This window comes from Ambystoma mexicanum, chromosome 9 (assembly GCF_040938575.1).
Source record: "Ambystoma mexicanum isolate Mex_15411 chromosome 9, UKY_AmexF1_1, whole genome shotgun sequence".
NCBI classification, from domain to species: domain Eukaryota; kingdom Metazoa; phylum Chordata; class Amphibia; order Caudata; family Ambystomatidae; genus Ambystoma; species Ambystoma mexicanum.
In genome coordinates, this window is record NC_090931.1 from 749,279,712 (window position 1) to 749,296,432 (window position 16,721).

The 16,721-nt window shown below is 44.6% G+C and overlaps 1 protein-coding gene across 3 annotated transcripts in view; it reads right to left on the reverse strand.

The window, feature by feature from the left end:
* Window positions 1–16,721, reverse strand: part of STAT1 (signal transducer and activator of transcription 1) — an 876,601-nt gene that overhangs the window by 249,513 nt on the left and 610,367 nt on the right. For all 3 annotated transcript variants that reach the window (XM_069615679.1, XM_069615677.1, XM_069615678.1), the window contains exon 19: window positions 7,772–7,866. In XM_069615679.1, the coding sequence (XP_069471780.1) occupies window positions 7,772–7,866 (95 nt within the window). The remainder of the gene's footprint in view (window positions 1–7,771; window positions 7,867–16,721) is intronic.

Below are 16,721 nucleotides of genomic sequence, written 5' to 3' on the forward strand. Positions count from 1 at the left end.
CTGTCAGAGAAGTATCTGAAAAGATCAAATCAAGGGTATTGCATTTAATATGTGTAGGCATATGATTGCGTAAGTACAAGTGAAAATCAGTTAAGGCCGATTTAAGTTTAACAGCATAACAGTCAGGAGGGTCATTTGGACGTACATTAAAGTCCCCCAATACAATCAAATTATCAATTGAGTAAAGCTTTTAATAAATGACAGAGTATGTTAGGGAGAATTTTAATTTCTGGGCCAATTCCCTATAACCTGAGAGACCTCCAGCTCTTTTACTGGACGCAGGGCTTTCTAATGTTTTACTCCTGAGTGGGACTTTTTTCTCAGTCTGCATGAGTTTTTTCTGACTAGGATTTTTGTGTTTCTTCCTGTTTAATGGAAACTCAATAGGCATCTGCTTTTTGCATTGTGACACACAGCACCTTTTCTGCAGTGACACTGAAAAGTGTTTAACTCCATTTTCTTGGGTGAACTACTGTTCCCAAGAATAGTAAGATGACCCCTCCCTTACTTACCTTTTCTTTTGTGGGTCCAGCACACATCACCCTACAGTATCTCCTTTATCCCACTTCTCATGTAACATTCTGTTACATTAACTTGAATGGCTGATGGCAGTGGTTTCTTTTTCACTACCTTGTGCCATCTATCTACAGGCTGATTCCTCAGCTCCAGCAAATTCCCAAAAAAGCCCCTGTCCTCTTTTCTCACCATTTCTTGTCAGTTAGTTCCTTGTGGGCTTTTACTCTGTTTGAATCAGGTTTTAGTCGTTTGTGCATTTTGCCTCTGGTGGGCTTCAGTCCTGAAGCCCATCCAGGCTCCAATGTGTCTGAAAAGGCAGGAAGTGAGGGAGGGTCCCGAAACTTCCCTGTCCTTTGTCTCTAGGTATATGCCAAAGTGAAACCAGTTCTGACTGGCCAGCTGGCTGGCTATGTGATTGACAGCCTAGGGCTGTGAATGAATGTGAACTTGCTTAAAAAGCAAGGTTTTTGGGACTAAGAGCAGAGTCGACCACTGAAGGACAACAACCGAAGCAGTGAACCTATTGGCTTTAGCAGTGCTTGTTCCCTTACAGGTTTTAATGTTGAACACTTTAATACTGGGATAATAGACTGCCTGCATCCCTTTGGGAGAATATAACTGTTCTTATAACCAATCAGTCTGTTCTGATCTAACCCTAACCGTTCCTTCCTGAAAAACTCCATATTGCAAAGATGATACTATATAAATGCTATACTGACCTCAAATGATGTCACCTCTGGATGCTGGAACATATGAATGAATTACTCACCTGCTTTATTGTTCACTTTTTAAATTGAATCCTACCTTGGCATTAACGTTATAGCTAATTACTGCTTTTCAAAGAATGTTTTAAATATCTTTATGTATAAATAAATAAATAAATAAATAATGTATTATCTAAGTTTAAGTGTCTAAGTGTTTAATTGGATACTTGTATTTATTGTTTTCATTGCACAGCTCTAGGGCTCACATTACCCCTCTAAAGATAAGCCTAGCTGCTCAGTCACGCTGCCAACTTGTGTAGTACAGGCCTACATTAAAAGGTGGGTTACCTAATACCAAGAGATAAGTCTTGTGTAGACCCACACCAGTTGGACTGCACTAGTTCTTACCCGACAGTTGGAGCCGGAACATAGCGATCTGGAAGGAAAATATTTGGTGAGAGCAAGTTGTATATAGATTGGACCTTGGCCCCAGACAGCCTTATGGATGATGCAGAGGGAATTGATTTAGATCCTTGCAGCAGCCGGGAGCCAATGGAGGGTTTTTAGTGCTGGAGAGACATGGTCCCTGGGCTTGAGGACAAGGATAAGTCTTGCAGCCCTATTCTGGACAAGCTGGAAGGGGCAGAGAAAGGAGGAGGAGGGTAGATAAAGGAAGAGGCTGTTGCAGTAGTCCAGCCAGGTTAGGAACATGTATGTTTACCCCACCCCCGCTCTGATTCACTTAGGAACCACCATAGAAGTTTCTGAATTTGCTGGGCCTCTTCACATACCTTGGTTGCGTGGAAGGAAGTCCAGGGGTCCTGGGTGCAGAGGTCACATAGTGCATCAGGTTTTTGGGCTGGCTAGCTCGCAGTTCCATACTATGGTGGTAGATCTCTTTCTTCGGCTGGGGCCTCCCTCTGGAACAGCCTCCCTGCCTCCCTGAAACTTCAGGAGAATCATCTCCGGTTCTGGAAGCTCCTCAAGACCTTTCTCTTTGCTTCTGCTTTTTCTCCTTCTCTCCCCTGCTGACTTCCTGGCTGAAACTGAAACTTGATCTCGGGTCCAGGTCCCCTCCCCCACCAGTCGCACCCCTGCACTGCCTTCGTGGCAACCACCGGTCCTGGGGACTGTTTTTCTGTATCCCTACAGTCCCACTACCAGTACTTGTCACCTGATGCCTGCACTTACCCTTGCACTTGCCACATGCTGGCTGTACTTTTTACATATTGTTTATTTATTCTATTATCCCATGTACTGCACTGTCCCTCCCCCCCTTGCTCCCTGCACTTTCCCCCTTCCCATGCACGTGAGATCTGAATGACATCTGGCCTAGTAGGATTGTTGTCTGTCTTCCCTTACCCTTCCCTTGCCTTGTCGCGCCTTGAAACACTTGTGTATAGGCGCATTATAAATGCCATATCATAGCATGATGGATTTTTCTAGACACTGGACACCTCTGCTGGATTGAAATAAGGACCAGCACCTTGGCGACGAATTAAGAGGACTCCCAGGACACAATGGAGGCGGCTGTTAGGTAAGAATTGTGGGACCACACAACACTTATCTGCTTGGTATTAGGTAACCCACCTTTTGGTATAGGTCTGTACTACACACGTTGGTAGTGAGACTGTGCAGCCAGGCCTATCTCAAGAGGGGTAAATGTGAGCTGTAGCACTGTAAAAAAAATGAATCCGTAAATAAGTATCCAAGTAACACTTACACTCAAGGTTTCTGTTATAAATAGTTATTTATTTAAGTAAAATCAATGTTTAAATACGCATTCTTTGAAAAGGCAATTCATGCAATAATGTAAATATACTTTAAAATTACATTTCAGAATCCAAACAAGTTAGTGGATAATCTTTGGATATGCTTCTTACACAATTCTTACACCCTGATGGGATTTCAATCACAAGGACAGTAATGGCATTTATATATCACACTAGTTATACTTTGCAGATTCTGAGGTTGCAGAAAGGAAAGGTTTGGGAAGGAAAAAGGTTAAGCAGGTTCTCAGTAAATGTGAGGACAACTAAATCTTTCAATGAAATCTAGACAAGCCTTTCCCAGCAGTAACTGTCTATAACAAGTTACCACCTCCAGGGGACAAACAATATCAAAGTCAAAGGACTAGAAGAGTCTTCAGGGAGCCAGGACAACCAAAGTCAATTGGGATACAGTCTATGGAGCAGAGGCACTTCTTAGATCAGAAACAGTTAGGGAGTATGTAGAAAATCCCTTTAGGGTCACAAGCCGTTAAGCCTTTGAGAAAGAGTTGGACTCAACTCTGAAAGTAGCCAATACAATTCCCAACTGAGAAAAGCACAGCTAAAAAAGGTAACAAGGTAAGTACCCCAAACCTAAACAGTACCTCTGGTTTGAAGAAGAGTGGTCCAACTGGATTCTGTCTTGCTACAGTGTTGCAGACCCTTGTTCCTGAGCCTCAGTCGTGGGGACAAGAGGGAGGAGTCTGGAGTGCTCCAGCAGCAGTACTTGGGAGGTCGTCGGCAGCTATGGGGTCTTTTCGGTTCAGTGGCACTTTGTGGTTTCAGCGCTTAGCAGACAGCACCATTGCGGATCTCGGGTACCGGTTGGGCTTCCTTCACTCCTTGGGTCCTGCACTCTCGTGAAGGGACTGGAGCTCTGGTCATCCTGCTTCTGGAGGCTCTTTAGGAGACTCCTGTAGCTTCTAGCCGGATTTGTTACTGCATCAGACGTTGCACTCGACTACGGATTACTCGACACCTGGCACTCAGTTCTTGCAGCAGCGAAGAAGCACAGCCAGTCAGGGAAGATGGTCCAGTGTAGTTTGTTTCGGGGTTAGCTGGTCCCACTAACCTAAGGGGACAAGTTGTCCCTTCCGGAGCTTCTTTGTCGAAATGAAAAAGGAGTTTCAGCACAGCAGCGGGGCTTCACCGGGCAATTCAAAGGTGCAGGAGGATGCAGCAAGCTTCATTTATGTTTTTCCAACCAGTGTTTCTGCCAGTGGTCGACTCTGCCTCTAGTCCCAAAACGCTCGCTTTTTAAGCCGGTTTCTCCCATTCATGCACAGCCTTGCTGTCAATCACACAGATGGCTGTCCTGAAAAGACAGCTAGCCAGCCAATCAGGACTGGTTACATTCAGGCATTCCTAGAGACAAAGAAAAGGGGAGCTTTGGGACCCTCCCTCACACCTTGTCCTTTCAGACACACTGGAGCCAGAGGCAGGCTTCAGGGCTGAAGCCCGCCAAAGGCAAGACAAACAAAGAGCGCAAACCTGACTCAACACACATAGTAAAACCCAAGAAATATCTCACATACAGAAAATTGTGAAAAAAGATGTTAGGGGCCATTTTAACAAAATAGTCACCCATGGGTTGAGCCTGCAGTAAAAAAGCACAAAGGTAGGAACAATTAAACCACTGCCACGAGCCATTTAACGTAGTGAGGCTGACATAAAATTGTTACATGAGAATGTAGGATAAGGGGCTACTTGGTGACGCCCCAGCACTCCAAATAAGATGGGGTGTGCTGGACCTACAAAGAGAAAAGGTAAGTCAAGTCAATTTCACTTTACTATTCTTGGGAACTGTAATTCACACAAGAAAAAGTATTTAAATTTTTGAGAAGTCTAAAAGGATTTCTCTGTGACACTGCACTGAAGGTGCTGTGTGTCTCCATACAAAAAGTAGATGCCTATGGAATTTGTCAGACTCCAAAAACAGTGGACACACATAATCCGAATCAGGTCAAAACACATGAGAGAGTGGGAAAAAGGTCTCACTAACTCCAAGGTTAAAATGTAAAACTTCTAAGTCCAGCAAAAGAGTTGGGCGTCTCTAAGGTTGAAGGGAATTAGCAGAGAAATCAGAATTCTCCCTAACACCGACGACACGCGATGGCCACTCTGATGAAATGGCAGCAGTCAATCCTCACGGCAGAAACAAAAAACTGGTCCTGCAAGGCCCCTGTTCACGGTGAAGAGCTGCAACCTCAAGAAAATGCTTCTTATTTCATAAGCTGAGTACCTGTGGCGTCTCAATGCTGAATTTGGGATGACAACTGAGGCAGCGAGGTAGCCCAATTTGAACTCGTCTCCCACAAGATGGTTCTGGGACACTTCTGAATACTTTCGAGGGCAGGGTCCTCAAGCAGGGGGCAAGACTGGCTGTTCCCACTGGTCCATGGGTCGAAGCACCGATGAAGGCCTACAGGAGATAAGCAAAAGAACAGGGCTTTGCGGGGATGGTTGAAGAAAGTGCTTTTGGCTGTCTTCCAAAGACAAGTTCTGGTCTTCCACAGATACTCTTCTTCGTAGGAGTCTTTGCTCCAATGACGATCTGGGGAATGGCTGCAAGAGTCCCGCTTTATACAGGATTTGAGTTGGGGTTGCCACCACACCCACTAATGGTACGGATCTGCAGCATTGAAACCTGCAGAGGCTGTTCAATCATGCACAGCCTCTGGCCAACACATCTGCCTAAGAAAGAGAAAGAAAAGACACATATTGGCACGGAGGAGGACTGGGACCAGACAGTCCCATGCCTCACATTTGGCCACATGCACAGGCTGCAACGTTGCTCGGGAAAGCATTCCGTATATGGAAATTCTAGCAACAAAATGGCCAAAAAAGAGGCAAAAATATTGTGGCATAGGCATTTTAGACTATATGGTACTCTAGTTGGCATTAAATTGTAAAATGAAAATGTGCACAAGACAACAAGAACTAAAACTGTAGAAAGGTATTCACTGTCACCAGCGCATGCTGGACACATCATGTTAGTAACCAACAAGTTACAAATAACAAATATACAAGGACACAAAGGTGATGTTTGCAGGGAAAAACAAACAGCAAATGTTACTATAGAGAACAGAGTTCTCCTGAAGTGATGACCATAGGGACTGATCAGCAGCCCCCAAAACAGATGAGTTTTGCGAAGCCAATGGAGTATAAAGACTTCACTAGCCTCCAAAAGTCAGGAAAGGTTCAAAATAGAAGCAAAAAGTAGGCTGTCCCATTGATGTTTATGGAGGGAAAACAGCAAAAATACAATCTTTACTAACGCGACGACTTATCACCCTGTAAAATATATTGATCTAAAGATACAGATTGCAGCATACTGTATTTCCTTTACCCTTTGCTTGGGCTCATTTATATTTCGTGGAGCGTTCAGAAACACTTCTACGACTTTCACAAAATCTTGGCTATGTTGGTCTGGTCTAACATGGCGACATCTTTCTTCCAATATTATTGAAATTCTGCTTGCTCACAAGGGTTTGCCATAGGTCGCGGCTCACTAGGTTAGTGGTTTAGCCAAGAGAGGACCACATGTAAAGGTTTGTAACAAGAAGAAAAACCCAGGATGAGACTGCGCCCAGTTTTTCAAAACATGCTTTTAATATGTAATTGCCCTTTCTGATGACACGTGTTTCGGTCCCCTTTAGAACCTTCTTCAAATCAGGGCTTGATTTAACCTAATGCCCCTTAAAGGGTTAAGCAGACAGTATCTGCTCTTCAAATCTCGGGTTAGATCCCTAGTCTCAGTCCTGGACATTCGGCAGCACGCGATTGTACGCGAGACGACTGAGACTAGGGATCTAACCTGAGACTTGAAGAGCGGATACTGTCTGCTTCACCCTTTAACGGGCAATAGGTGAAATCAAGCCCTGATTTGAAGAAGGTCCTAAAGGGGACCGAAACACGTGTCATCAGAAAGGGCAATTACATATTAAAAGCATGTTTTGAAAAACTGGGCGCAGTCTCATCCTGGGTTTTTCTTCTTGTTACAAACACTTCTACGACTTGTCTGTGCGTCATAAAATAAAAATGTGTATGTCCATGAGATGTTACTTTAGGGTGCCAATGGCTCCATGACATAGCCTAGAGTCACGGTGATACCCACTAGTGGCGTAACAATTTCTAGACCCCCTCTGCCCATGGATCTATTCCATATTAGAACTATATGGAGCTAATTTTCTAGTTCCAGAGTTATTCGGTGGCACGCTTGCACATGTCCCTGCCACCGAATTTTGCCCATTTGTACGGCGGAATGCAAAAGTCCAGGGCAAAAGGCGGTGTACAAGTGTGTATGCCACCTTTGCCTGCAATTTTGCACTACGCTGTGCGAATGAAGTAAACACCTGCCATGTGTGTATAGGAGGTGGTGTTTACAATGGATCCCTTTGGTGTCCACCTGCTTTTTGCTGCTGCTTAACCAGGCAGGCTCCATAGGGACCCCCAGCATTTACACCAGCATGACAATGCATGAATGTTCAAATGCTGGAGTATGTGTATGGTGGAGAGGAAGGGAGTGGCAGAAACACAAGTTGCATTCCGCTCCTCCTCTCCGCCATACAAATTAACAAAAATGGGCGCATCGGAAATGCAATGCATAAAGGGCTTATGCAGAGCTTTTAGGCATTGCATTTCCGGGAAGCAGGGCAGAAAATTACCCTGTATGTGTTACAGGTGTGAATTAGAAAGAGGAGACATACTTCATATACTTACATTTGTATATATCAAAGGGGGATGCAGCAGTCTTTATGAACAGTAATGTGTTAGTCTCACCCATCGTTCCAGAGAGGTAGCAGATGTTTTTTGATAAGTTCAAGAATCCCATCTATCCAGAGCCAGAATGGAAAATTCTTTTCATTTATATTTTCCTGAAATAATGGGAAACAAGTCACTCCAAAAGAATTGTACAAAAATTCCAAAATGTTCGCAAGCTCATTACAGTACATACACGTGCTTGATCAAAAGGGTACACAAAAGTCACATTGTTCATGAAAGTCATTTGTTGAAATCCTCAGGCAGACACAAAGACATTTTGCCAAAGAAAAGCAGTCAAGCAGCAAACTCATATTTTGCTCTGAAATAGGAGTAGAAACCTATGTGACAAGGTCACCTTTCCATCACTTGTAGAGGATGGTTGGGGAACTCGTAGGTGAGGAGCATTAACTCGGTGTGTGGTGTTGGCCCTAAAGGTGCAATTAGGGGGGATCCCATAGACCTTCCTTCGATGACCCCGTAGTGCACATTTAGTGAAACTGCAACAGATCAGTCAGGAGGCTAACATGCTTCATGGAAGAACTTGAGTTCAGAGGCCAGTGCCATACTGAGAGGATGGAAATCCAGAAAAATTCACTCCCAGATTCCTAATTTTACATATAAAGAGCAAGCGGGTGCTTCCGGCGGTGCAAATCGGCAGCCAGGCCTACTCAAGAGCAGCAACCTGCCCTTAACTGCCCTTACCAATAAATCGCCCAATCATTTAGCCTTTAGGAAAGCCATCAAAACCCATTTGTTTTAGGGACGCTGGTTTGAGGGTCATGCCTTGCTCTCTAGCGCCAAGATACCCCAGGGTGACCGTGCGCTGTAAACGTTTTCATTAACATAACATAACAAGGTAAGCTCAGAGTGTTAGTTCTCATCTGTTCCATTGGTGAGAGGGTGCTTGTGACCCCATTAGGGTCATTTAAGACGCGTTAACAGTATCTGAGATGGATGTGGATGCAGATCTTACTCATACAACAATAATCAGACCAACTCAGGAAGTTGGCAAACATTAACTGTTTTAATAACTATTATTTAAAACAGGTAGGACAACGGACATCAATGGACGCTGCACAGCTCGCTCAGCAAGTTCTCGAAAACATTTCATAAAAAAACACAACTTTATACAAAAAAATGTGTCATAAGTGATGTCATGCTACGTTCCAAAATAAAAAAACCTACTAGGGGTTGTGATAGGCTTAAAGGGAACCTTTAATTACACTTTCTATGGGGTATAGGGTTGTAATTGGGTCTCTAAGGTAAGGTGGACAATTAAGCCCACCCCAAGCACAAGTCATCTTCCGTGTCAGATTAATACACAATGTTCTATTGGCTTCTCAAACTACCCACCCAATTAGCCCTACATCCATCATCACTCCTGCGGGCTGCCATTCAATTAATGTGTTTGAGCTTGGCCTTGAGAAGGCTCACTGTGCCCGAGAATAAAAGGGAGTGAAGGCATGGGCTTATCTTCTGGTCTCGGTGTAGCTCACCCAAAAGTCTATTTTCATCTGACCAGGTGACTAGAGACCACGTTTTGAGCTCCATCGTTGCATTTCATACTATTAAATGAAGAAACCTTGGTACTTCTAGTGTTTTTCCATTGCACCTCGCACAAGAGCTCGGCTTGCTTCTCACGCTCATGTAGCTCCTGGAGTAGATATCCAGGCTCTCAGCGGCACAGACTCTTGACACTGGGCCAGGTAAGAGTTCTTGAATCTTCCTTCGCTGTCAGCTATTCTATTCTGCTGCATCACACTTCCAGCCCTTTCATTCACAGGATCCAAGTTTGCTAAAATGCGTTGTGGAACATCCAGACTCTTTATATTCCTATATATATTTTGGCAGTCCGCCTGTAATCTATTCACTATGTAGCCAGCCTTATAATTACTTTGTCTACTTGCGTTACTGCGTCTGTACATTTGTAAAATGGTTTTGTGATTTCCTCAGTACTTCTCTGCACGTGCAATCTTCATTTAGCACTCGAAATGTTGCTTAATTCGCTACTTCGTCATCAGATTCTATAAGGTCTATTCACTTTCTTTATTCACATCTCTTCTGGGTGCGTCGTTTCTGCTTCTTGTGACGTCACCAGTCTACTCGTTAATTCATTTTCACACTTCTTCCGGAATTTCCTTCAGATGACCGTCATTTCTCTTCGGATACATATAGGGTTTTCTGAATGGATATCTTGTTTCAAGGATTCTTCGTGGCATAGGTACCATTACTGGCTTTGCACATGTCACCATTTCGGGTTGCCAACATATAGGCAGAAAGGGGGCGGAACTTCCGGTAGAGGTACCTGGCTCCTTCTCTACACTCCCACCTCTGGTTGATTTATCTACCACTTTCCCATTAGTCATTACATCTAGACATCCTCGTCTGAAGAAGTGCTTATTTGGAGTCCATATCTTTATTACTCCTTTCAGACATCCTGCTGATTTCACATGTTCATTAACACTCCAGGTCATAAGACTGCATTGTCCATTCGGGCTGCAGCAAATCCATCTTCCCACATACTTCTTGTAGTTCTTCGGAAACAAGAACTTTGTTCCTTCAGGTGCATGAATACTAGCCTTTACATAGTCTCCGATTTCCTCATCTGTCAGCTCTTTGGGTCCAAACCCAGACTCGATATGAATAATTATCTTCATTCCTGTTGCTTTCTTTGCGGTCTTCTTGCACTGTGTGATTATTATTCTGACCACACAGAATCCAAACATGATCCTCACCAACAAGGCTCCAAGAAACTTGAAGATATTCGCCATCCATTGTGAAACCCATAAGAAGATTGATGCAAACCAGCTGTCATCAGCAAGGTCTTCCACTTCATCTTCCATCTTGATGTGGAAGTTTGTCAACATTGTTATGGCCTCTGTCAAGGTCCCATTCTCTTCATCTTGAGAGGGTATGAATGTGCAACATGATTCTCCAATTTTGGCACAAACACCTCTATCCATAGCTGTAATCATGTCCAGGACATATCTGTTCTGAAAAGTCATCAGTCATATGGCTCTCAGGTCTTCCTTAATGGCATTGAATCCCTTTATGTTAGTGTTGATTGTTGGCAGAAGCTCCCATTTGGTTATCTGTAACCATTTGGCATTTGCCATCGTCTGGATCGCTGCCATGAAAATTGTCGCGAACACTGCCGAAGTCTAACTGAACAACCTGTGTTCATACGGAATAGAATTGAAGGCTTACATCGATTTAGGTGAGAAGGAATTCTCCCTCCTTGTTCGATTGAGGAATCCACTTGATCTCTTCTTTCTCAGGTGAGCATCTGCATTTGGAAACTTACCAATGTTCAGGTCACTCTTTGGAATCACTAATGCGGGAACATGAACAAGTACTATAGAACACAGTCTTCAGCAGTCTCTGGGCAGCTTCATGTATGCTCTGGATCCACAGGCCCAATAGTGGTCCAATATCACTACTGACCCATCCTTAATTCATGGTACATCGAAGATTCGACCGCACTGCTGATTCTCTCCAACTTTTCTTGTGCCATTATTTCCGAAGAATAGCTCTGCACTAGCCAGAGGCACTATCTGCAACGGGCCTCCTTTGTGTTCGATCCATGTCAGCAACTTTGCAAGCTTAGGCCAGAGAGGTTTGCATCCTTTTTTCACATGATCTATAACTGGTTTGTGATGTCCTGTTACTGCCAAAGCTCTGCCTACGACTATGCCTTCTTCCCAGCCATCAGGAGAAAGTACTGTTCCCCAGATCTGCATCTGGCCTCTTTCCTTGCATCTTCATATGTTTTCATCGGTCTTTCCTTGGCAATTGAGCTTCTTGTTTATCTCCCATCAGATTCCTGCTCCTTTCATTCTAGGCTGTTCGTATCTTATCAAATGATATCTGGAGCCGACCATTCTGTCACCCATAGCAAGGATGCTGTCCGACCCTGGAACTGACCTCTTGTATGGTAGAGTGCAAGGTGAGTCAGGCAATGAGCTGTTTGAACATCTATTTCTATAGATAGGAATATCCTGGACTTCCCCACAGCATAAGGTAGGAGAGCACATACATAGCAATCCTCCTCAGAGGTTATCTTTCCTGCCTCCTTCATGTGTTGATACCACATGTTCCCCACATGTGCTGTACTGTCTAGATAATTATTTAACTCATAATCATCCTCCCTTGCACTTCTCTTGGGTCTCTTTCTTGCAAAATGAGTGTGTATATAATTGTCATGGAGTATATCAAAAACAGTCCTTTCTACAGGGGGAACCATAGGAACATCTGTCAGAGAAATAGGTGACCTTACATGTGTCACTGGTGTAGGAATAATCATATGGCCTTGGTCTCCCGGCAACATGTAACTCTGCATATGTCACTGGAGTGGGGGGAATCAGAGGGACTCCTACCTTTCTGGAACCAACAAGGTAAGCAGCATGGATTAGCAGAAACAGAAAAACAATAATAAATGCTGAGCACGCATATATTCTGCACCAATACATGAGACTACTGGCATCCCTCCGCATGTCGTTGAGCTTGCCCACTTTCTGGAACTGCATTATGCTCAATGGACCACATTGTGCCTGTGTACTACTTTTAAGGAAGGAAAACACCTTTTTAATCAGGCAGCCTTGTTAGATGCTCAGGTAGCTGCCGAATTTGCTCAATTATCGCTGCCAATAATCTTCTAATCGCAGGGCCATTCGTAGGATCCTGCACAAAAGTGCGTACGTCAGTGCTACGCCCAACAAGAGCAGGGTAAGCTCTGAGTATAAAAACGAAGACAGCGAGAAGGAGTCTCTGGATATCAACATCAGAGAGAACCATTAATCTGACCAAAGAGAAACTCAGTGAGGAAAGAATCGGGGAACTGCTCCCTCTTCCAATCGTCAAATATGAAATCGAGATCTGGCATTTTTTAGCACATCAGTTCTTTCTAAAGTCCAATTACAAGGATTCCTATGGCTGAAGAACAGTTACCTTCTCACTCCTGCTAAAATATCTATAAAGAGTGTCCAGGGTAAGCCACAATCCAAATGCACACTTGCATTTAATTAATCAGCAATCTTAGCGTCCTCGTCATCAATCGAGTCTGGACGTGCTGAACTGCTACTTCTTGTCTTGCTTCCAAATCGGGTGGGGGTGTTCCGGTCTCACCAGCATACAGCTTCACGTCGCCCAAGGGAATCCAGGCACGCCTTTCTTGGACCTTTACTGCTGAGGGAGCAACATTCTCAATGATATATGGTCCACTAAAATGGGGTTCATGCCACTTGCTTGTGAAGTTGCATATTAAAATGTGATCTCCAGCAAACAATTTAGGTACAGGTAGTTCTTTAGGTCTGGCTGCAGAATGGTCTTCATCTGTGTCCTGAGACCGACACCCCTTATGCTTGAGTTGATCTGAAATGACAGAGATACTAGCGGTCATACATGTCAAACACGCATATAGCTCATTTCCTAACAATTCTGCAGTTGTCTGGGCATCACTTCCACTCCTTGATGGAGGTGACAGGGGCATTCTCATTTGCCTTCCTGTCACTAACTCATGGGGTGTGAGGTGGTGGTCTGACCCAGGATGATTCCTTAATGCGTATAATGCAAGGGGCAGGCAATTCAGCCATCCCTTTTTCAGTGTCAATTTGAGTTTAGCGATTCTTTCTTTGAGAAGACCGTTGAGTCTCTCACATATCCCGTTCACTTGCAGGTGATAAGCAGAAGAAAACCTGTGTTTTATACTAAGCAATAGGCAAATCTGTTTGAATACTTCTGTAACAAAATGGAGACCATTGTCGGATCTCAGCACCTCACATAGTCCCCATCTAGGAAAGACTTCTCTGACTAAAAACTTTACCTTCAATCCATCTTGAAAAGGGGCACACCACCACTATCATATACCTATATCCACAACATACGTGCAGCATAGTCGATATGTAAATGCTGAAAAGGACCGTTTGGTTGAGGAATCACTCCTCTGTTCGCAGTGTGTACCCAGCAGTAAACTTTTGACATATAATGCAATTTACTATATAAAAAGCAACGTGTTCAAACAGGTTCGGTACAAACCAGTCCTCCGCAATAGCTGCTGCAAGGCTTTTCCTAGTTACATGCACAGGGTAGTGTAAGCTGTTCTAACGCTACCCTTAATAAGTGTCATGATCTCTGCTTCCAAAAGATCAGGACTTGCCCGACTCCCTTGGAAGCAGACCCATAACCCCGGTTCCGAGTGCCAGCCAGTCCCAATTGGGACCTTTTGGACCCTGTCCTGGCGCCAGTGGCACCAGGCTCATAAAGATGCCCAGTCCCAGCGCTGGAAGCGCCGGGCTCATAATGCTTGGGTGGACTTACCTGCAGCAGACCATGCTGCTTACTTACCTGCCAGTTGAACCTCTGATCCTCTTCTGTTTGGGACTACTTTTCCTGTTGGGTGGGGCAGGAGCCACTCCCTAGGTTCAGAACACTGGAACTCTTCTGGAAAGCAGGAACTCTTTTCTTACCTAGGCGTGGCTGTGGAAGGAGACACCTAAGCACTACAGGAGGCTATTTAAACCACACCCGATGGATGAATCTTGCTTTGCGTTATTCTGCATTCTCTGCAGCAGAACGCTCATCGTGTCTTCTGCTTCTGATCCTGGGCCTAAGGGAACAAAGGCTTACCATCCTGGAATCCAGTCTTCAGCAGCACCTGTAAAGACAAAGAAAGAACAGGTTAGCACTACGGTCTTCAGTGGCAGCGCATCTCTTACCTGGTCCATCGGCTGTCACCAACGCCTCGCGCTGCATTCCGGCATCTGAAAGACAAAGGCTTACCTACTCTTCGCATGCTCCGGAGGTCTTCGCACTGCATCCCGCATCTGAAAGACAAAAGAAGGTGCGTTTAAAGACATTGGGCAACTTTATTACTCATGTGCCATTACTCCTTCCCACGCCGAATCCAGTGGGTATTACAGCACCCTTCAGCTTCTCTAAAGCTCAGAACTTGTACCTGCAAGATAAAAGGGACAGTTAGTGCGCATCTTGAAGCAGGCTACAAGCGCTTACTTACGTGCTTCCAGGCGCTTCTATTCCTCACGCGGGTTCGATCCTCAACTCTCATCAGCCCGCCATCCGCCATCGCCGGAACCCTGCAAAACAAGAGATATCATTACAAAAGACTTTTAAGACATTTGAAGTGCCCAGAACTTACCGTTCGTGCAGTTAACGACGGACAGCAGTCCTCTGAGGTCAAGAGGCCTCCACCCTTATCCAGTGAAGAAACTGGTTACGGCACCCTGCCCCGAAGCAGATGGAGAGCTCGGCGTTCACTTACCTAAGGTGAGGGCGTTAACCTTTGGGGTTCTACAGGAGAAGAGAAAGGGAAAAGGAGAGAGGCACCCAATAACCCCAGTTCATTAATCCCATATTTTCTATCTGCAGACATCTTACTCTTCGAGTCAGACATACAGTGCACAGAGGTCCAGCCCAAAGAGCCAACCGTGTGTTACACATCACCTTTGAAGATACGGCATTCATCCAGTCAAGACCGGCGCCTCTGCGGGAATCAGGTGAGCGGTACAATAAGGTTACAGGCATCACCAGTTTACCCGTGCTGTCCTGTCACCACAATGCCTCAGAGGGGGATAAAGACCACCCCCTCTGTGTCCGTAGCTCCTTCTCTTCCTGAGGAGCACTGCCTTGAACTTCCATCAACTGTGTTCTAGACAAATGATTAAACCTTTCATTTACAATCATAATCTTGACCACTTTTGCCTGGCGTATCAAAACTAGAAATATCTGGAGAATATGCAACCCTTTTGGCCGCTTCGTCTGCGGCTTCCTTCCCGCGTGAGATACAATCAGTTATATTACTGTGTGCTGCACATTTGACTATTGCATTGGCTACTGGGAGTTGTAGTGCTTTAATAAGCCTGTCCAATAATACAGCGTGTTGCACTGGAGTGCCGTCCTCTCAGATGTAGCCCCTCTTTTTCCAACGTGCTCGCCCTGCATGCCCGGTTGACGTCACATAGGCAGAGTCACTGTACACAGTCACTTCCTGTCCTATGTGTTTCTCGAGTGCGACAATAAGCGCCACCAATTCTGCAGCCTGTGCCGAAAAGTGAGACAGTAGTCTTGCACTTGCTACTACTTCAAATTCCCTATTAGCTCTGTGCCTTACCACAGCTGAACCTCAATGCCTTTCTCCATCAGTTCGATAGATTTTTGAAGACCCGTCCATAATGAGAACCTCCCCCTGCTAGAGCATTCTCCTTCATCCTTGGAATCTCAACCAAATACTCCTCAATATTTTGGGGCAATCATGCACTTGCTCATCCGCTGCCAAAGGCACAGCTACAAACGTGACAGGTTCACTATTTTACACCTGACTATTTTGATTGCTGGATTTGATATAACTACCTCATATGAAGAAGCCCTCTGAGATGTCAGTGTACCCTTAGGTTTCTCCAAAACAGCAAACAAAGCATGCGCAACAAATAAAGTAATTGAACACCCCATCATAAAGCTTGTAGATGTCTCATTGGCGAACGCGGCTGCTGCCAGCGATTGCTCGCAAGGAAAATGTCCTATCATAACTGGATCTAGATCCCACTGTAATATGCCAGAAGTTTGTACCAAAGTGTGATCCTCTGTGTAAGCACCACTGTCATAACCGTTCCATTTGTGTGCGAAAACAGGAAGAACTCCTCAGAGTAATTGGGAATTCCTAAAACTGTAGCTGTACAAATTACTTTTTTCAATTCCTCAAACCTTTATTCCATTTTGTCCATTCTATTTTCTCCTTGTTCACTTGGGTGTTCTTTAGAGCCTGCAAAATGGGTCTCGTTATGAACTATAAACAAATACCAATGCTCTAACATAGTTGCACAATCCCAGAAACTGCTGCATTTGCTTCATCGTGTGCGGTTTTGGTGTTTTCCGTGTGCGGTTTTGGTGTTTTCATAATCACCTGAGCTCTTTCAGGTGTGACTTTCTTTCCCTCATGCGAAATTAACTGACCTAT